Genomic DNA, 19,492 nt, shown 5'->3' on the forward strand with positions numbered 1-19,492 from the left:
CTGTCGGGAAATGGGACATCCTCCAGGTGTTCATGAGAACACTGAAATCATAAGGCTGCACCGCGGTTGGATCATTCCTCCATCATCTGACTTCTTTAACACTGATCCACAGAGGAACAGAAATACTGTGATTTTAACTTGGAGTCACTAGAGTGGATAGGATCACACAAGAGCAGATCAGTTGGACAGTTAAGGTTGATCAGTTGGAGAGGCAAGATGGACATGGTCTGGACAAGGGACGTTTATAAAGGAGTTGGAAAAGAAGAAGAAGATTTCTGGATGTTGTAAGAGAGGAGTAGAGTAGAGGAGACGGGGACGTTTGATTAGATGGAGGAAGATAATATGCTGTGATGACCCCTGATGTTGATCATCTGAAACAACAAGTAGAGAGGAGAGGAGACAGGGACGTTTGATTAGATGGACGAAGATAATCTGCTGTGATGTTGATCATCTGAAACAACAAGTACTGTAGAAGAAGCTGCTGCTCATTTTAAACCTGGGGGTGAGCTCACCACCAGAGCGTTTTCTGATTGGACCCAAATTTATTCTGATCCGAGACCCACAGCTGGTATCATTTAGTACTATCTTTAGACTAAAGAAGGACAAGCAGTCCTGAAAGTGCTAATATGGCTCCCAGAGGGCCCTGATCTGGACATCACCGAGGGTGTTTGGAATTACATAGAAATGTGAAGATCTGAGTCAACATATCACAAGACTGTGTACCTGGAAATGCTGGTGACTTCTTCAGCTGATTTGAATGAGACCTGTCTCACTTTTCTCATATTATAAAAAGACACAGCATTAAAGACCACTGTATGATTTATGCCTCAAACCAGAGTACTTGTTGTAGTACTTCATGTTCTGCCAATAACAGAGTATTTAATTGAATCCTAATGGGTCTTTATTGTTTTACAGGAAACATTTAATATGTACTACTATGAGTCTGACAGACCAGTGGGCTCCACGATACGGGAGAACCATTTCATTAAGATTGACACCATTGCAGCGGATGAGAGCTTCACAGGGGTGGACCTGGGAGTACGCCGGCTTAAACTCAACACCGAGGTATTTTCTACTACATTTAATACAGAATTTAGGCTCATAGGCTCGAAAAGCAATATCTGTCAGGTAAATATACCTACTACACTTACAATACCTATTACAGAGGGCATAGAGCAGCATGGAGTTATGAGCCTCGTTTCTTTCCCATTGAATTTATTAAAGTCACTGAGTGATTTACATGCTCACATTATTGGTGCTGAGCCCCAGACTTTTACCAAAAGCCAATGAGCCTGATTCATATATGTAGGAGATTTCAGCGAGGAAACTGCTGGATGTTAGCCTGCTGTTCAAAACAGGCAGCTGCTGTAAACAACTTTTTTTTTTTAATAATGCAGTCAATCATTGCCTTGATGTTTACAAAATTGTCTACTGTGTTATAATCTTTCACAAAATATATGAATGACATGACACGATAATAACCAACATTTGTTCACTTTTCCAGTTGCTAGCTAACTGTCTGATTGTTTATGAGTGACATCACAGTGACATCACAGTGACATCACAGTGACATCACAGTCTGCTCTCATCATAAATTCCACTCGGTTTCTTTGTTTACCATCTTTTTAGCCTGTTACAGTTGTATGTTATATGTAATCAATATAATTTTAAATATATTTAACACAATGGACGAGGGCTCACTGTTGTTTTGTCGTGTCACGTGTCAGATCTTAAAGCGCTCGCTGTTGTCTTCCTGCAGATACGTGGTGTGGGCCCGTTGAACAAGCGAGGTTTTTACCTGGCCTTCCAAGACATCGGCGCCTGCATCGCTCTCACTTCCATCCGGGTGTACTACAAACGCTGCGTGGGCGTGAGCCGTAACCTGGCTGTGTTCACTGACGTGGTCACCGGTGCCGACTCTTCCTCACTAGTGGAGGTCAGAGGGCAGTGTGTGGACCATGCTGAAGAAAGAGACACGCCCAAGATGTACTGCAGCGCAGAGGGAGAGTGGCTGGTCCCTATTGGGAGGTGTGTGTGCTCGGCTGGATTTGAAGAGCACAGAGACTCGTGCGTGGGTGAGTTGACTGTGGGGTATTTCTGGGCTCTTCAGCTTTGAACTATGGGGCTTTTCATGTTTTTGATTAGGATGAATTGGAAAAAAGCTAAATGTGAAACAAACAAAGGAGCAGACATATTTACATCCAACTGAATGTAATATTTATTTGTCATTAAACAAAACTCTGAACTAAAGTTTTTAAACCAAGTTTCAATACAACTTCAACAACTTCAGCCCCATTCTGTTCTTCCGTTATTGACCTCTCATCTGCTAAAACATAGATAATATGTATTTTGAAGCTCCAACAGCTGAAGATGGAGCCAGGGTGTCAGTCCCACAGCTGCAGCCCTGCTTCAATAATATCTACGCTAGAACGCAAGAAACACTCACAGTAGGCGCTGAAAGAACTCACTGAAGGGCTGTGTGTGTGTGTGAAGGGACGGAGGGAGAGGAGAATAGGTGCAAACTTGACGTCCATATATTATTTTAACACAAAATTAACAGCAGTAAATCAATACAAGAAATATTGTCCCAGGTTATATATATCCATATATATATTAAAATATCAAGATATCACCAAGCCCTTCTATATATATGTATATATATATATATTTTATTACACACAGAGTTTATATGTACAATGTACACAAATGTACAGTATATCAGCCACAGGTATATTGATAGAGACATATATTTATATCTACACACAGGTAACTTCTTGTTTCTTTCAATCTTTCAAAAAGATCCTTATTTTCTCTGCTGTCCTTCATAAACTATTAGGTTTAGACTGGTTCACTCTGCTAATTCACCCTAACCAAATGAGCCCCAGTCACGATGTCACGAGACCAAACAAGACAAAGAGAGGGTCGGGCACGGGACAGTAAGAAGAAGAAGACAGCTTGAGCCAAGGGATGGGAGAGAATAAGACATGAATGTAAATGGGAGTAGGTGCAGACCTTTGCCTCAATGCACGGAATGGTCATGTATGTGTGTATGTGTGTGTGTGTGTGTGTGTGTGTGTGTAGGAGTGCTCATGGTTGCGTGACATGCTGTTAAAAAGGTCAGGAGTGGAAGGCAATGAAAGATGGAGACAGAGTGAGAGGACTGGAGTGGTTGACTGAATACCTCGTCAACTCAAGTTTATATCAAAACACTGAGTGCATGTGTGACTGTGTGCGCTTGTGTGTGTGTGTGTGTGTGTGTGTTTACAATAGCACAAAGAATGTATTGGCTTGACTCTAAAGAAGGAGCTCAAATGCCGTGCACAGTGAGAACAATCGAAGACACACTGATAGGAGATACAAACACTTTTGCAGGTCACATTTATTCAGCTCAGCCGGTTCATCCAGCCCTCTCTCTCTCTCTCTCCCCCTTTCACTCTCACACACACACTCACACACACACACACTTAATATCTGGTCTCAACCACCGCGTGGCTTCTGTCGGCGGTGTCACAGCTGTAATGTTGAAAGACTCAGACACCTGCTCCACCTTTTGTCCAGGCCAAGAGTTAATTACTAATTTAACTATTAATATATATATATATATATAATGTGTATATATATATATTTATATATATATATACAAGTAATATATATATATACACATATATATATATATATATATATATATATATATATCTTGAAAGCAAAGATCCACCTCATCTCAATTTTGAAAACCAAATTTGGGTTTTTGTTTTCAAAAAATAAAAATAAGACCGAGGTGCGACAAGTAGGCTGAGTGTGTCTCAGCTGCTGGTGGAAACAGGTACCGACCCTGATGGAACCTGTAGGGGACAGCGTCAGCAAGAGAGAAACAAAAGCATGAAAACAGCTTCAAACTTAAAACTTCTCTTGGAAAAGGAGAGACATGGTGGACGATGTCCCATTTCCGCTGCTGATCTTGCTGACACATTCATCTATCATTTGTACAGTTTCAGCGGTTAGTTAAGGGCTTCATGTTATCCCTGGGGACCCAGCAGAGGAGCCTTGAGCTAGCTCTGTCACTAAATGATGGCGATTGCACACTTTCTTCACAAGGTCAACGCCTCCCCAGGTCTAGGACACTGGTTGTGTGGCTGAGTGTGGCGTTAAACTGGTTTGTGATGATTACATTCATCAACAGCTACAGCTAACAGCTCAGGTAATAATATTGATCCGTGCAGAATGACTCTGTCATTTTTTTATTTTTTTGTTAAATGTAAGAAGAGTAGCCTTCTGTTTCACTGTTGCATCATGGGAAAAGTGTTAACAAATAGAGTGTGTGATTTTATAGGGTTATTTTTCTCTACTTCTGTAATCTCCCTGTTTGGTTTGTAAAAAGCTTATACTTGTGGTGGATTTTTTTTTTTTTTAACGTTTTGCACACTATGCAAAATGTGAGCTTTCACAAACGCAGCTGAGGTGTATTTAAGACCTGTACGACGCCTTCCTGCTGTCTTCAGATTAAAGCCCTGTTTTTATTTACCTTCTTGTACAAGGAATGAAACAAGATTCATTGTAATTCAAATTCTCTCGCAGCACATCGGCTCCATTGACAGGTACTGACACGAGAGGCAACTCAGGCAAATGCACAAGAGGTCGCACACACACACGTAGACATTTTTCCGCTTTAAATTACAGATTTCTCACAAAAGGCACTTATACCGTACGGTTATCTGGAAGTCTACACGTGTAGAATTCTTTAGTCTTCTTACTTCAGCAAAATCTGCCGTGGTTGATCGTTTTTCCGACATGCAAATGAATATTTTCCCATCCTCTAAATGTTCTTGGAATGTTGTGAGATGTCCTTCTTGTTTTATAAGCAATTTATTTAGTTTGTCATTTTCCATGTGGTGAGCTAAAATATTGTGAAACTGGGATCAACTGATAAATGATCAGGTGGAATAGATTTCACTGTGGTAAAAAATATGTCAGTACAGTCATTGTGGGTCATCTTTAAAAAATGAAGCAAATAATAGGAAACAAAAATATGATATAAATATAATAATATAATAATTGTATAATAATAATAATATCATTTAATGTGCATTTGGCCTACATGTTATATACATGTGTGTAATTGTCAGGGTTTATTTGAGCCACAACAGGATCCTGCACCTGTCGTCTTAGATCTGCCACCTACGTGTCACAATGAAAAAAAAAAGAAAAAAGTCTCCGGAACCACCCGTTCTCTGTGTTCCTGGATTTATAACTTTACAAATACAATAACACTTACACACAATTTTATTTATGTAGCCCAAATTCACAACACACATTTGTGTTTGACACATTTGAAATGAAAATATCCTCCTGAAAACCCCACACAACAGGACAAATACGTCTATATTGATATACTGTAGATACAGTCAGTGTTACACTGAGATTATGGTAACAACATAAAGTAAAGTAGAATAAGCATCACACATAATAAAATCCAAATAAATCCCTCACTGAGCAAACATTCTGCATATGCAACGTTTAACAGGAAGATGAACAGATCCAGACTCAGAGTGTCGCCGTCTGCCTCGGCAAAGAGTAGATGGGGAAAATTGGCGAGACAGCAGAGGGAAAAGAAAAAAGACGAGGCTAGAAAGAGAGGACAGGAGTAAACATACAACACTATAATATACAGATTACAGTCGGAGAGACTGTTACAGGCAGAGAATAAACCCCAGAGCCTTAGCTGTAAGTCTGTCATTCTGATTCCACCAGTGGAAACATTGGGCTGAATTTCTTCTGTCACACACTTGTTTCAGGGAATAATGGTCTGTGTCTATAAGGTCCTATGTAAACAATAGTAAATAATTATTTACCTCAGTGGTTCTCAAACTGTGGTACATGTACCACAAGTGGTACGCAGGCGCTCTCTAGTGTTTTCTCAGGTGGTACAGAGTAGAAAAAGTTGGAGAACCACTGATTTACGTGATATAAAAAGTCAAACAGATATAGTAATCTGAGCCCCTGATAGTTTTGATATTCTCCATATGTTTGTATAACATGGACATTAAGTCAATCAGTTGGTTTACCGATCTTCTCAAACAGCTCAAACTGCATCAGCAGTACTGTAGAAAACATTATGTTTGTTTTTTTTATAGTGGTTATCCAATATTACGTGTCTTTTCTTTAACATCTTTGTTTATCATGAACCAAAAACCCTTTACATTTTTAATAAATATAAATAAAAACTTTATCTCAAGACATCGACACTGTTGAAAAGCCTAACTATAAGGAACGGCACCATATGTATATGCACATCGACACTGTTGAAAAGCCTATAAGGAACGGCACCATATGTATATGTTTGTGTCTGCTGTTGCCGTCTGAGTCTATATGAGGTTAAACCCTGGCCCATTTACCAGAGCCAGAGCCAGAGCCTGTTAACAGGGCTGAAAGAGAATATATTTATCAGAGCCTCTCCATTATTAATCAGTGCAGAGTTAAAAGTGAATGTATATTGAAGAAGCTGAATAGGGTTGAAACACAGTCTGGATTCTGAAGGTCTCACAGGGAGTATCAACAGTGCACAGCCTTTTCAGCCAAATCTGACTAGAAATGAGTGCTTTCATCTGCTCTGCTCCTCAGTCTCTGAGGTTTCAGCCCTGTAATTATACATTCATTTGGTAAAGATAACCTAGATTTGCGAAAAGCGCGGCAGTATGAAATGCACAGGTTACCATCGGGTGTGATTGCGTGTCCGTGCTTGTTCTTAATAAGAGCTTCTTATTAACCTAATTAGTGGGACTACTCAGACCTCACCTGAAAACTGGATTTCTTCAGTTTCTCTCTCTCTCTCTCTCTCTTCTCTGCAGCCTGTGAGGTTGGTTTCTATAAGCCCAGTGCAGGTGATGGTCTGTGTGGTAAATGTCCCCAGCACAGCCACTCAGAAACCAGAGCCGCCCTTTCCTGCCCCTGTGACTCCAATTACTACAGAACGGCAGAAGACACAGCAGCAGCTCCATGCTCCCGTAAGCAAACGCATGCAACACAAGATCACCTAATACCACAGGCAAGAACACTTCGAAGTAGTCCAAAGGCATGTATAAACAAACACACTCGCTCAACCCACAGCAGCTAATTAATGTGCAATGTTTTATTGTGTATGTGCTAAACTTATCCAAGCCTGAAGAATACAATTTACACTGTCAGACATTACTCCAATCTCTGCTCAAACGGCCATCTTCATTTTCTCCAGGCCCTCCATCTGCTCCTGTAAATGTCATTTCCTCGGTCAATGGGACATCTGTGAACTTAGAATGGGATCGTCCTCTGGATACTGGAGGTCGCAGTGACCTGCAGTACAGTGTTTTTTGTCAAAAATGCTCTAGGGAAGGAGGGCCCTGTGAGGACTGCACATCCTCCCCAGGAGCCACAAGTGGAGGAAAGGCTGGTGGAGCGGCGAGTATTGGGGCAGGTGGAGGAGCAATAGTGGAACGTTCAGGCACTGCAGCAGTTAAATTTATACCTCGACAGAGTGGGCTGACAGAGCCTTGGGTGACGGTGCTCAACCTAGTGGCCCACACCAACTACTCATTCCGCATCATGGCAATAAATGCAGTGACGCACCTGAGCAATGAAGTGTCACCATATGTTACAGTCAACATCACAACTAATCAGGCAGGTGAGTTTCAAAGCATGCATGTTCATTTACGACAGGACGGAGACGTGTGGCTGTCCCTGGGCTCGCCGTCCTCGTAGCACTTTTTAAAAATCCCATGTGAATAAGAGTATTGTGGTTTGTGATCTGGCCAATACCAGAGCCACTGTCAACAGTCTGTGATGTCGGGTTTCAATAAATATGCAATGAACTGGAAAGCTGTGTTATGTAGATGACACAGCTCTGTGGGTAATGGGGTTATGGGCCTGTGTGTGGAGCTCCACTCAGACCACAGTCAAGACGTCAAGCAGGAAAATGCTCACAGCCATTCTCTCTCTCTCTCTCTCTCTCTTTTTACCATTAAGGCTATTTAAATCTAAAACGAAGCAGATTGTTTTGTATCAAATAACAATTCTTCAACTAAAACTGTTGTCTCATTAGTTTTCAATTTTTTTTCTAAAACACTAATGAAGGAAAAAATAAATTATATTAACAACAAAGACACAACAATTCACTCTGTTCAACACAACCAACTGAAAATACATTCTAGTTGTTTAGTTTACATTTTTCAACAACTTTCACAGAAGTCTAAAGTGTGAAGCACTTTTTCTACATTTCTATAAACAAATTGACACTAAAAAGCACCAGAGGTGACTGAGGTGTGAACGCCTCGTGTGTCTACAGTGACGTCAGACTTAGAAAAGACGTGTTGTTGTGTCCAGAGCTACAAAACCTGTCGTTGTCTGTAGAAGTGGTAATCTATGACATCACCACCTGTCATTTAAGACTTTCAAATGTCATCTGAAAAATTCAATTCAATTCAATTAAAAAATATTTTGTTTTGTTGTTGTTCTATGCAATTTTAACAAAAAAGTAATTAACAGAACAGAATTTGCTCTGGTTTTTAGACAGGCAGCCAGCTGGACAGCTGACTGTGAGCTGCAGATGAATGGGTCACATGAGTGGACATGAGGGCAGAATTACAATGTTATTGTTGTCTTTCTCTCTCTCTCTCACACACACACACACACACACATTTAGAATCACACTTAATCATCTTGTATTCCTGTATATATGTTTATATTCATATATTCAATAACTGAATTTGTCTATTAAAAAACACAAGCTGCTACATTTAATGATTAACTTGATTACTGTGGAAATATTTAAAATTCAGCAAGGGTTTTTTTCATCTCCTTTTCTGTCAATGTCTTTATTGTAACTTAAAAAAAACATATTTTGACCAGTTAGTCACTTTCCATATGAGCAGCACTGTCCTGTTATATTTAAACTGTGAATCAAGAGTGGATCAGCGATGGATCAGTCTCTGACAACAATTACATTCTAAAAATAAACCTGCTGAATAAATAAAACTGAAGAACACCACAATTAGATACAGTAGAACAAAACATGTGGCTGGTATTCCAACATTCAGTGGTGAAACTCTGAGCACAGTATTTACATATTGTGTCAAATCAGACATGAAGTCCTCCATGCAATGGAAAATATTTTCTTCTTATTTAAGTGACATGGTATTGCTGCTGGCCAACTCCCACATTATTTTGTATTTGTGCATCAGGCCTTTGCGGATGATCACACATCCTTCTCTCGTTCCTGGTCCCCTGTCAGTTTACTGTCAAAAACACAGTCTTCGAACTACAGTATTTGCTGTCTCAACAGCATGTGCTGAAAATGAAAACACATCAGTTTTTTCTCCCATGTGGACTGGACAGAACAGCTGCCATTGTCATGTACACTGGAAACTCCCAGCACCTACAGTATGAGCTCCATACTGACCAAAGAAGTCCACGTTCATTTACATTCTAAATTCTGACCGTTTGGATTTGAAATCTTAACTATGTATAAATATATAAGGCAGGAAATGTTTAAAATATGACTAAAAAATAGTAAAATTGACGAGTAAATCAGCAACGTTATTGGCCAATCAGCTATGGTAGAACCCCACACTGACAATCACTGACGTATTTTGGACAAAGATCAATAGGTCAAGTAAATGAGACGCAAAACTGCAGGGTTTTTTATGTTAGCTCATTTGATCATTACATGTTAACAAATCGAAGGCCTTCTTCTCTTTCCTCGCAGCTCCTTCTGAAGTGTTAGCTCTTCGCCAGGAAAACACCAGTCAGAACAGTGTGACTCTCCTATGGCACGAACCCAACCAGCCTAACGGAGTCATCCTGGAGTACGACGTCAAATTCTATGAAAAGGTAACTCGTTTCTTCATCTACAGGTGTCGTTTGTTGAATTACAGACTGCAGCTGAAAATGTCGATTTAATCACCTGTCCACTGTTATGTTGTTGGAGGAGTGACTGGGGAGGGCTCATTAATGCAGAGGCCATTTACTCTGTTTTACTGCTATATTAGTTTGTGTTTTTCATTAGTTATTGAAATGGTTAATACTCTACCATCTGCTCTTGTCACGTCTACATTCATTCACTCCAAATCATTTGTGTGTTTTTCTGACCCTGCTGCATCAGTCCCAGACACCGTGTTTGCTGATTCTAAATAAATCTCAAAAGTTGTGTTGCCGAGTTTTCAGATTTTTGTTTTTGTTTGTTTGTTTATTTTGTGAGATTGCTACTATAGCTCCTCACCTACCAAAGAGTCATTGATAAAACCTTGGGAGTGAGCAGCCGTACAGGGAGCCATTCAGACAAACACCCACAGAGAGTTTTAAAGGAGGATTTTTTTTCCTTCTGATTTTTAATCTACCACACTGAGGGAGTGCTTTGTTTTGTGCATTTGTTGGGTTTCTGTTGCTAAACAATCACTGAGCCGCAACCACAGGGGCAGCTTTAGCAGATTAGCTGAAGAGAAGAGTTGATAATGAAGTTATCCTCTGATCCTGCTGTTAAAGTTCTTTGACTTCTAAACTTAGAGAGTGTCTTAATTTTTGAAGAGGGAAAGAAACAAGATTAAACTTGAAATAAAATAATATTAATGAAAATGGAAACCTGATCATTTGACTGAACCTGACTGTTGTTATGAACAAATATTCTGGTGTCTAAAGATTGAAGGATAATAAACCGCTGTTATTGCTGAGTAAAAACATTTGAACTGTGCTGTTAGCTAAGAAAAGAAGAACATTAATACTGGCGTGTGTGGATTCTTTTTAAATTTTTGTTATCACAAGAGACTAGAAGGGTAAATCATTTCTAATACTTTACTAGAGTCTGTTTTACACTCAAGTACTCTTACTAGAGTGTAAAATGTCAGTACTTTGTAGATCTCTGGTCTGGAACCACTATATTTACCTGCAGATGTGAAGCACAGAGTTCGTATTTCCAATTTTCTCACAGCTAATCCTTGAACGTGTCTTGTTTCTCTTACAGGACAACGAAGAGCAGAATTACTCCACTCTGAAATCTAAAAATACAAGTGCCCTGGTGTCTGGGCTGAAGCCGGGCACCAAGTACATCTTTCAGGTCCGAGCCAGAACGTCAGCCGGCTGTGGACGCTTCAGCCAGAATGTGGAGATTCAGACGGGGAAAGCTGGTGTGTGAATTTGTGTGTTTGTGTGCATGTGGATCAACCATAGACAGAGATGTGCGTTTCCCTGCCCCACAGCTGCTGCCAGGTTTTAATAGAGTGGAGGAGAAAAGGCAGAAACAAAAATAGTTTGGAGAGCAAAAAATACTCCTCCAAGCCAGACTGCACAGCGTGGACTAAGTTCAAATGCATTTGGAAACCACTGATCTTCATGTTAACAGTGCTCCATCCTCTGTTGCCCTGATCTACGTTTCCTGCTAAGAAAACAAGAGGACTCCTTACTCCCTAACAGCCGACATGCTGAGAAGTTTATGTAACCATCTTGCGACCAGCATGGTGTGCACATGGTGCCTGGTTGTCTCCAGGCCATGGGAATGCATGCTTAAATTGTCTGTGTGATTGTAGGGTGAGAGTGATGTCCGTTCTCATGCTGAGAGTCAGGAAAGGAGCTCTGGTTTTCAGGTTGAGGGTTTCTAACAGGTCTGTTCTCTAATCTGTCTCACCCCTTTTTCTACCAAAGTAGGTTGAAAATAATTCTTCCGATGTTTACAGTTCGGAAGATACTGCTGTGAAATTGATTTTGTTGATGATCTAAATAAATCCCTGTGAACAGAACTGACGGTGTGTCTGTCCTCCCTGTGTCCGCAGCTCCCCCGCGCCACAACACCATGACCATCGTCTGGATCTGCATGGCCCTCGTTTCTGGCTTGGTTGCTTTTCTGGTTATCTTCATCTGCAGGAAACGGCAAGGCTACACTTTACCACACTACCCATCGCTGCTGTGTGTGGAACACTTTTTTACACTACTCTACCGTGTCTCTTCTTGTGTTGTTTATTTTCCTCTTTCACTCCACTGAAAGAAAGAAATGTTCAAATCTAGTATGACTGAGTAATGACTTGGTCCTAGATTGTAAGAAATTCAAACTTAAGTTGAATTAACGTTTAAAAATCTGCATGTTTTTAAAGTCTGATAAGAACAGTGAGAAGAAGGTTTTTATTTATATGCCAAATATTTGGACATAGTTTTATTTATTTCATGATTGTAATGTGTTTTACTGATATTTTATTTCCTATTACATTTTTTCATAATCAGGGGTTTAAAAAAAAAAGAAGTCCAGGGAACGACTATCAGTTTTAATACGCCATGCAAATAAAATGTCTGAGTCAATTTATTGTAAGTTTCACATTAGCAGCACCTGCAGCAGTTGTTGTTGGTCATTTTATGTGACAGCACCAATTGAATTTTGATTGGCTATGAAGAGAGAGACGGTCTGTCTGCTGAGTAATCACTGTTCATAAATGTTAACCACACACAACACGTTGAATTTAATGTGCTTTTGTTGCCTTTGTGCAGATGGAGAAAATATTTAAATTCAAAAGTAACAAATCACAAAAACATCATGTTTGATCTGAACATCATCGTCAGTGACACGTTCTGAAACCAGAACCAGCAGCGGTGTCTGATACGGGCACTTTAGAAATCCATCTTTACAATTTACAGATTATATAAATCTGTAACAACAAAAATCCAATTATTGACAGTTGCTCTAAACAAACTTTGAATGCATACAGACAATTGTCCAAATATTTGTTGAAGAGGAAATAGACAATATTAGTGTAGTGTTAGACCACTGTGATTTGATGTTTTTTCACGTTCACACATGAGGAGAGTGAAACAGTTGCAGATGCTTTTCCTTTGTGTTGCTGAGTTTAATGTTAGCTCCAGTGGTTGTGACATGTCCCACGGTCTTTGAATGCCCTGAGAGGAGGTGGAGTCGAATGGATAATGTAGAGAAGATAAGGAGTCCTTCTTCATCCCACAGTGGAGAACTTCACAGGGACATAAAAACCCAACTCACCACTTTACCCTCCATAACCTGAGAAATAAAATGTAACACTTTTATTTAGACAATATTTTGGTCGAGTGAACTCTGGCATTAAGGAGTACTTAACACCTTTGTAAACGCAGTGCTGCGTATAATATAAGGAATACTTCTTACTTTGTTCTTCAATTACTTGCAAAAATAGTTTTTTGTAGACCTACGGAGTATACTGTACTTTGACAGTCTATGTTGGAGAGCACCTGGGGCTGAAGACCAACCTGGTCGGGTGTTTGTTTTTAAATAATGCACTCTATTGACAGTAGGTGGTATAGTACAGTATAGGTCATCAGAAATTCCCCTTTCAGGGGTTTTTAAAATTGCGACAGCAGGTCTGTACTGTAGCACTAAGACACAATCAGCCTTTTCATTATGCTGACGCTGCAAAACCAAAAATCTGCTGTTTCCTCACGAAACTGCAGGTGATGAATTATTATCAACAATATATAAATAATAGATGTGCCACTGTAACCGTTTGATAGCTCAGATGTTTATTGTCCTATATTCACCCGGATTTATGTGTGTGCATGTGTGTGTGTTCGGATGGTTGTGTGCATGTGTGTGTCGGTGTGGTTTGTACAGACACTGTGGCTACAGCAAAGCCTTCCAGGACTCGGACGAAGAAAAGATGCATTATCAGAATGGTCATGGTATGTTTGACCCAGTCTTTAATTATTACAAATAATGGGTTGGATCTCATTAAAGTTCATTGACAGGCAAACATTTTTCATCCTGCTGAGTCATTACGCTCCCACATGACTAATACTCCGACCCCCCCGTCTCTCTCTCTCTTCCTCTCCATCTTTCTACAACCTACTTCTTTTCCTCACATTAACCTTTCCTCCACACACCAGTGTTAAAGAATCAGAATCTCTGAAGTTTCCCTGACTGATTATGTTGTTTTTCTGTCCTAGTGTCCTTTCCTGACGGAAGGTTCTACATTGACCCTCACACATACGAAGACCCCTGCCAAGCAGTTCATGAGTTTGCCAGAGAAATTGAAGCTTCCAGGATCAAAATAGAGAAAATTATCGGTTCAGGTATAATCTAGACTCACACATGAACATGGAGCATTTGGCTTCACAGAAAACATGCAAGTCGCTAACTTGAACTGGTGTTTGTTTTAGGGGAATTCGGAGAGGTATGTTATGGGCGTATGAGGCTCCCAGGAAAAAGAGACATCCCCGTGGCTCTGAAGACTCTGAAGGCAGGAAACACGGAGAAACAGAAGAGGGACTTCCTGGCAGAGGCTTCCATTATGGCACAGTTTGACCACCCCAACGTCATTCACCTGGAGGGAGTGGTGACGCAGAGTACGCTTACATTAGAGTTATGTATACACATGCAGTACGATTGGGCTTTATGGCAGAAATTATTCAATATCAGTATCAATATTTCATATTGATTAATATTAATTTATCACAATGACATTATTTACACGTTTATTTGCAGAGTAGTTGTTCAATCGGATGAGAGATAAGGATGATACAACATGATCATGACTGAAATATTCAACATTCACTGCCCATTTCTTCATTTAGTTTGTTTTGTTTTGTTTTTTGTTTTTTTTTTTTTGTCCAGGTAAACCAGGGATGATCATCACTGAGTACATGGAGAACGGCTCTCTGGACTCTTTCCTTAGAGTAAGTACTAATACTCCATATATATAGAGTTTCATATTCATTCAGTAAGATTTATTGCAGTATTACATTTAAAAATAATTTGCTCTTGAATTCTGAAGTGAGTTACTGTTCAGTTACTCTGATTGGTCAGAGCTGTGTCTACCTTGGACTTTGTCCATGTCAAGGACTGGTTATGGTGAAATTAATGTCAAATTTTACACAACAAATTTCGTTTTTTTACATGTTATTTGAGCGAGTTAGCGAAGCTGTGTCCTCCAGACTCACGACTCACTCTTTGTGTCCTGCCTTGCAAGCAGAGAGCAGAGAGTCCTGGGTTCGATTCCCAGAGGAGCCTCATGTCCCTAATGGCGCCTCCCATGGCAGCCTGTAACGTTTGCAGGGACTCACACTGTAAATGTCCCCCGTTGTTGGACAAATAACGGAGTCAATTATTTTAATTATTAACCACATAAACAACAGCATATCTCATCTTTGTTGTCTTTTCCGTGTTTGTCTTGGCACGGATGTTACACCCACCTGAAGTCAACCCTGACTCTCCTCGAGAGCCGGGAATACTGAGGACACAAACAATATCTTTTATGATTTATGTTAAAATTAACACAAACAAGATACCTTTGGTCAGAAACCAAAGGTATCTTGTTTGTGTTTTTTCTGTACAAAACACTCTGATAAAACATCTTGGAGTATAACCTTGACTCATGTCATGTTGAATCACTTCATCTTCCCTTTTTATATATTTTTCAACAGTTTTTCTCCTTCCAAATCTCCCTCTGTCCTTCCTTCCTTTTCTAATGTAGAGACACGATGGCCAGTTCACCATCATCCAGCTCGTAGGGTTGCTGCGTGGCATTGCAGCTGGAATGACCTACCTGTCTGACCTGGGCTACATCCACAGAGACCTGGCAGCTCGCAACATCCTGGTGAACAGCAACATGGTGTGTAAGGTGTCAGACTTTGGCCTGTCCCGGGTGTTAGAGGAGGACCCTGATGCTGCCTACACCACCAGTGTAAGTTTTGACAGGGCAGCTTCAAACACATGTGCACACATTTAAATTCATGTGCAGTCACTAAAGGGGTGACTACCCTAGGCTAGAGGGAATTTGTCTCATTAAAATGGTGGCTCATACAAAAGGAGCTGACGACAACAGAGGAATTCACTGCACTGAGTCGAGTGGATCGGAAAAAAAAGAGAAGTAAAAGTGTAGTAAAAAAATCTATTGATAACTACACTCACCTACGCCAACACAGTGGTGACATCATAACCATAAAACATCAGAAGAGTCTGACTTTGGGAGCCATAATGAAGGGCAACAAGTTCCCAGAAAAAACAGCACAAACGACAAAAAAAAGCAAAAAGACAAAGTCGTCTTCTGTGTATTTTTCTTGGGTAAAAAGTTACCTCGTCCTGACAGAAGGCCTTACAGCGCTAAAGTTAGTGGCACTAAATCTACACTCCGACTAATGTCCAGTGACATGTAGAACATTCTGAGAGTCAACATTACATCAAAGTACAACAGGTGTTGTCTCTGTTGTGATCCCAGTGGAGCTGCCCAGATCTGGTCCTGGTGGGTGTCACAGTGAACTGCCCTCAGAGATTATTCAGTTGGTTGGTTTATGTGATCTGGTTTTCGTGAACCTGCATGATTCTTTGATGGATTTGGACTCTACTGAACGCTCTTGTCATTTTTCTGCTTCCATTTTAAATTCTCTCCTTCTGAGACCAAAAACAAATTCCTTGAACCCAGAGACCAGAGTCTTTTTTCTCTCTTCTGCAGTGTTCTTAGCTTATTCTGTGAGGACGCTGATCTCCCTCCTCAAGTTTCGTGTCTTCCTTTCCTTCAAAATATACTGCTTAGTACATGGGGATTTTGTAGGGGTTTTTTTTCTAAGGATTGTCACAGCTCAAAGCGTGCAGATTAAAATGCTGGAATTTCTGCATAACATGATTAGTGGAACAACCAACAGGCCCTGTTTGTGTGTATGAGTTCTATGAAAAAACATGTCTTTAAATGTCAGTGTGTGTATATATTTATTATGCTTAGTTTTATCAACCGTTGGAAACATGCTGAAATTATTCTTAATGATATCAGTCTGAATCACTCTTCTAAAGCTCGTGAGTAAAGACAAACTAATGTGTGGATTGAAAAAAAAAAAAAAAATATATTTATATATATATATTTATATATAATCTGCATCAGGAAGGGAGAGTCTAGGAAGAGACAGTTTTAAGTTGCTTTATGGGAAGGACACTACACCTGGAACTTGACCCCATGGAACAGTCGTTATCTCTGGCCCTGTCTTGTCCTCTCTGCTTCTTCTTGTTTGCCTTTGTTTGTGTAAATGCAATACTGAATCAATGGACTTTAATTACACTTTTCAGGACATTTTGAGTCTGATTTTGTAAGAATTTAAAGAATTATATATATATATATTTTATAACTTTATAACTGATGACTAATCTTATGTCACACTTTGAAACAGTCAATGTCTGACTGATGACTAATTTTGTGTCACACTTTGAAACAGTCAATGTCTGAGGAACCTTTTTTCCGACCAGAGACATCATATATTTTGTCGGTGTGATACAGTTTACTGTGATGACATTTGGTTTGGTTTCATTTGTTCCAATTCCATGTTAAAACACTATATTTTTCTATTATTATCGTCACACAGACTATAACTCTTTCCTATCATTCGTGCTCATCCTTTCAGGGTCATGTTGCACTGGAGTTGGTCCCCGCTGACATTTGATAATAGGCAGGTTAAGCTGTAGGGAGGACACCGGTCCACACAGGAGCCGCGTTCACACTAGAACACATCCTCACACATCGTTTCTCTTATTCTATCTGTGGGTCGTGTGCCGTTGGGTGAAGCTGGAGAACGAAAGCCAAGATCACACACAGATACTGGGGGGAAAGAAGCTAATTCAATATTGAAGTTTTGTTGTACAAAATGTATTTATAAACAGTACTATACATCAGTAGTACACGGTATTCTTCTCTGAGAGAGCTGGTAAATATAGAATTACTGATTCCAGTAAGTCTAAATATTGAATTTTGGTTTTTCTACATATTAGAATTAAATATCAAAGATTAGATTTGGTTTATTATATTTCAGACTTAATATTACAACATAAAGTTTGTACCAATACACAAAGGCTTGGACAAATACACCGTTCAATACCGTTGTTATAGCCTGTTGGAGTTAAACACCGTGTCGCTGTCTTCAGCTGTAGATCGTACAGACATCCTGTTGTCACGTCTCCAAGCCTCAGTCAGTAATGTCCAAGGACTGCTGCGGTCCAGCTGCGGCTCATTTAAAAACAGAATGAAGCTGAGAACTGCGTAAAACCAAGTAGTAACAAAGTCACTTTGAGGAACTCGCCAACAAAGACTGAACTAGAGAGACCAAAAATTGGTTTAAATATTGAAAAAAAAGAGCAGGTTGGTTTGTGAGAGTATCCTTCAGATGTTTAAAATAACCCACAGGGAGCACTGTGTTGGTTTTAGCAGTGATGTATCATTTGTCAACCTAATTTAGTGTCAGCTTTATGTCAAAATAAAAAGTGGTCCACAAACCTGCTAACATTTGCAAATCTATTCTTGTCCTTCCTACATCACTGCACTGGATCTCTTTAATTTTAATACGATCTTTCATTAACTTATATTTAACTCGGATACTTCCCTATTCATTACGAATTATTTGCATTTTATATGTATGGTTTGAAATGGTACTTTTTTTCCATTATAAAATCCCTTCAAAGCCACATTAATATCATTAATTTTTTTTAAAGAACAGGCTGGAGTGGTGCAGTGGTGCAGTGGTGCAGTGGTGGGTTGGGTCCAATATCAGCTTGTCCCCAGTCCTAGGTTAGATTCTGTTAGGAAGGTTATTTGGTGTAGAACCTCTAAAACAAAAGTCAGTCCCCCTAAAGCTGTGATCATCAGTTAGTTTCAATAACCTTGAAGTGGAGTCACTTTTCTGATTCTGTTTTTTAAATCATCACAGGGCGGAAAGATCCCGATCCGCTGGACCGCTCCAGAGGCAATCGCCTACAGAAAGTTCTCCTCGTCAAGTGACGTGTGGAGCTACGGAGTGGTCATGTGGGAGGTGATGTCCTATGGAGAGCGACCATACTGGAACCTTACCAACAGAGATGTGAGGACTGTTCGGTGACTGTTTCTTTTTAAATGAAGGTTCCTTCCCTCGCCGGCTCACCTGCCGTTCTCTGCTGCAGGTGATCAAATCCGTGGAGGAGGGCTACAGGCTACCAGCTCCGATGGGCTGCCCTGCTGCTCTACACACACTCATGCTGGACTGCTGGCAAAAAGATCGAAACGAGAGGCCGCGCTTTTGCCAGATTGTCACCGTTCTCGACAAGCTTATCCGCAACCCAGAGAACCTGAAGTCTATTGACACACTCTGCAGGTAGGTGGAGCACTGACGTGATCTGTACATGAAGGAGAGCCTCTTGGACGAGAGGTGAAATGTCTTAAAAAAAAAAACCATTTTGTCCAGTTGCCCTCGATGTAACTATTTTTGGATTTTGGACACGGACAGATTCTTTAACAACTCTTAACATATTTTCCTGTCCCATTAATTGTGTTTTTGTCCTTCTGCCCATAAAGACCAAACATGTTTGCCGTCCCTCTCTGTTCTGTCAGTCTAAACAGTCCTCCACTGATGGAGAGAGCTATCCCTGACTTCAGCAGCTGCAACTCAGTGGACGAGTGGCTGGACACCATAAAGATGGGTCGCTACAAGGACCATTTTGCAGCAGGAGGGTACCACACTCTGGGGCACATCATAAGCATGAATCAAGGGTGAG

The 19,492-nt window shown here is 40.2% G+C and overlaps 1 protein-coding gene across 3 annotated transcripts in view; it reads left to right on the forward strand.

The window, feature by feature from the left end:
* The window catches only part of epha8 (eph receptor A8), an 85,816-nt gene that overhangs the window by 65,271 nt on the left and 1,053 nt on the right, over nt 1-19,492 (forward strand). For 2 of the 3 annotated variants that reach the window (XM_025059894.1, XM_017036719.2), the window contains 15 exons: nt 916-1,065; nt 1,760-2,075; nt 6,846-7,001; nt 7,229-7,654; nt 9,734-9,858; nt 10,985-11,147; nt 11,790-11,922; nt 13,604-13,671; nt 13,936-14,061; nt 14,149-14,334; nt 14,603-14,664; nt 15,462-15,671; nt 18,673-18,822; nt 18,902-19,092; nt 19,329-19,487. In XM_025059894.1, the coding sequence (XP_024915662.1) occupies nt 916-1,065; nt 1,760-2,075; nt 6,846-7,001; nt 7,229-7,654; nt 9,734-9,858; nt 10,985-11,147; nt 11,790-11,922; nt 13,604-13,671; nt 13,936-14,061; nt 14,149-14,334; nt 14,603-14,664; nt 15,462-15,671; nt 18,673-18,822; nt 18,902-19,092; nt 19,329-19,487 (2,621 nt within the window). The remainder of the gene's footprint in view (nt 1-915; nt 1,066-1,759; nt 2,076-6,845; nt 7,002-7,228; nt 7,655-9,733; nt 9,859-10,984; nt 11,148-11,789; nt 11,923-13,603; nt 13,672-13,935; nt 14,062-14,148; nt 14,335-14,602; nt 14,665-15,461; nt 15,672-18,672; nt 18,823-18,901; nt 19,093-19,328; nt 19,488-19,492) is intronic. The other variant, XM_008321024.3, reaches the window with a different exon arrangement.

The sequence above is a fragment of the Cynoglossus semilaevis genome, chromosome 11 (genome assembly GCF_000523025.1).
Source record: "Cynoglossus semilaevis isolate Cse_v1.0 chromosome 11, Cse_v1.0, whole genome shotgun sequence".
NCBI lineage: Eukaryota > Metazoa > Chordata > Actinopteri > Pleuronectiformes > Cynoglossidae > Cynoglossus > Cynoglossus semilaevis.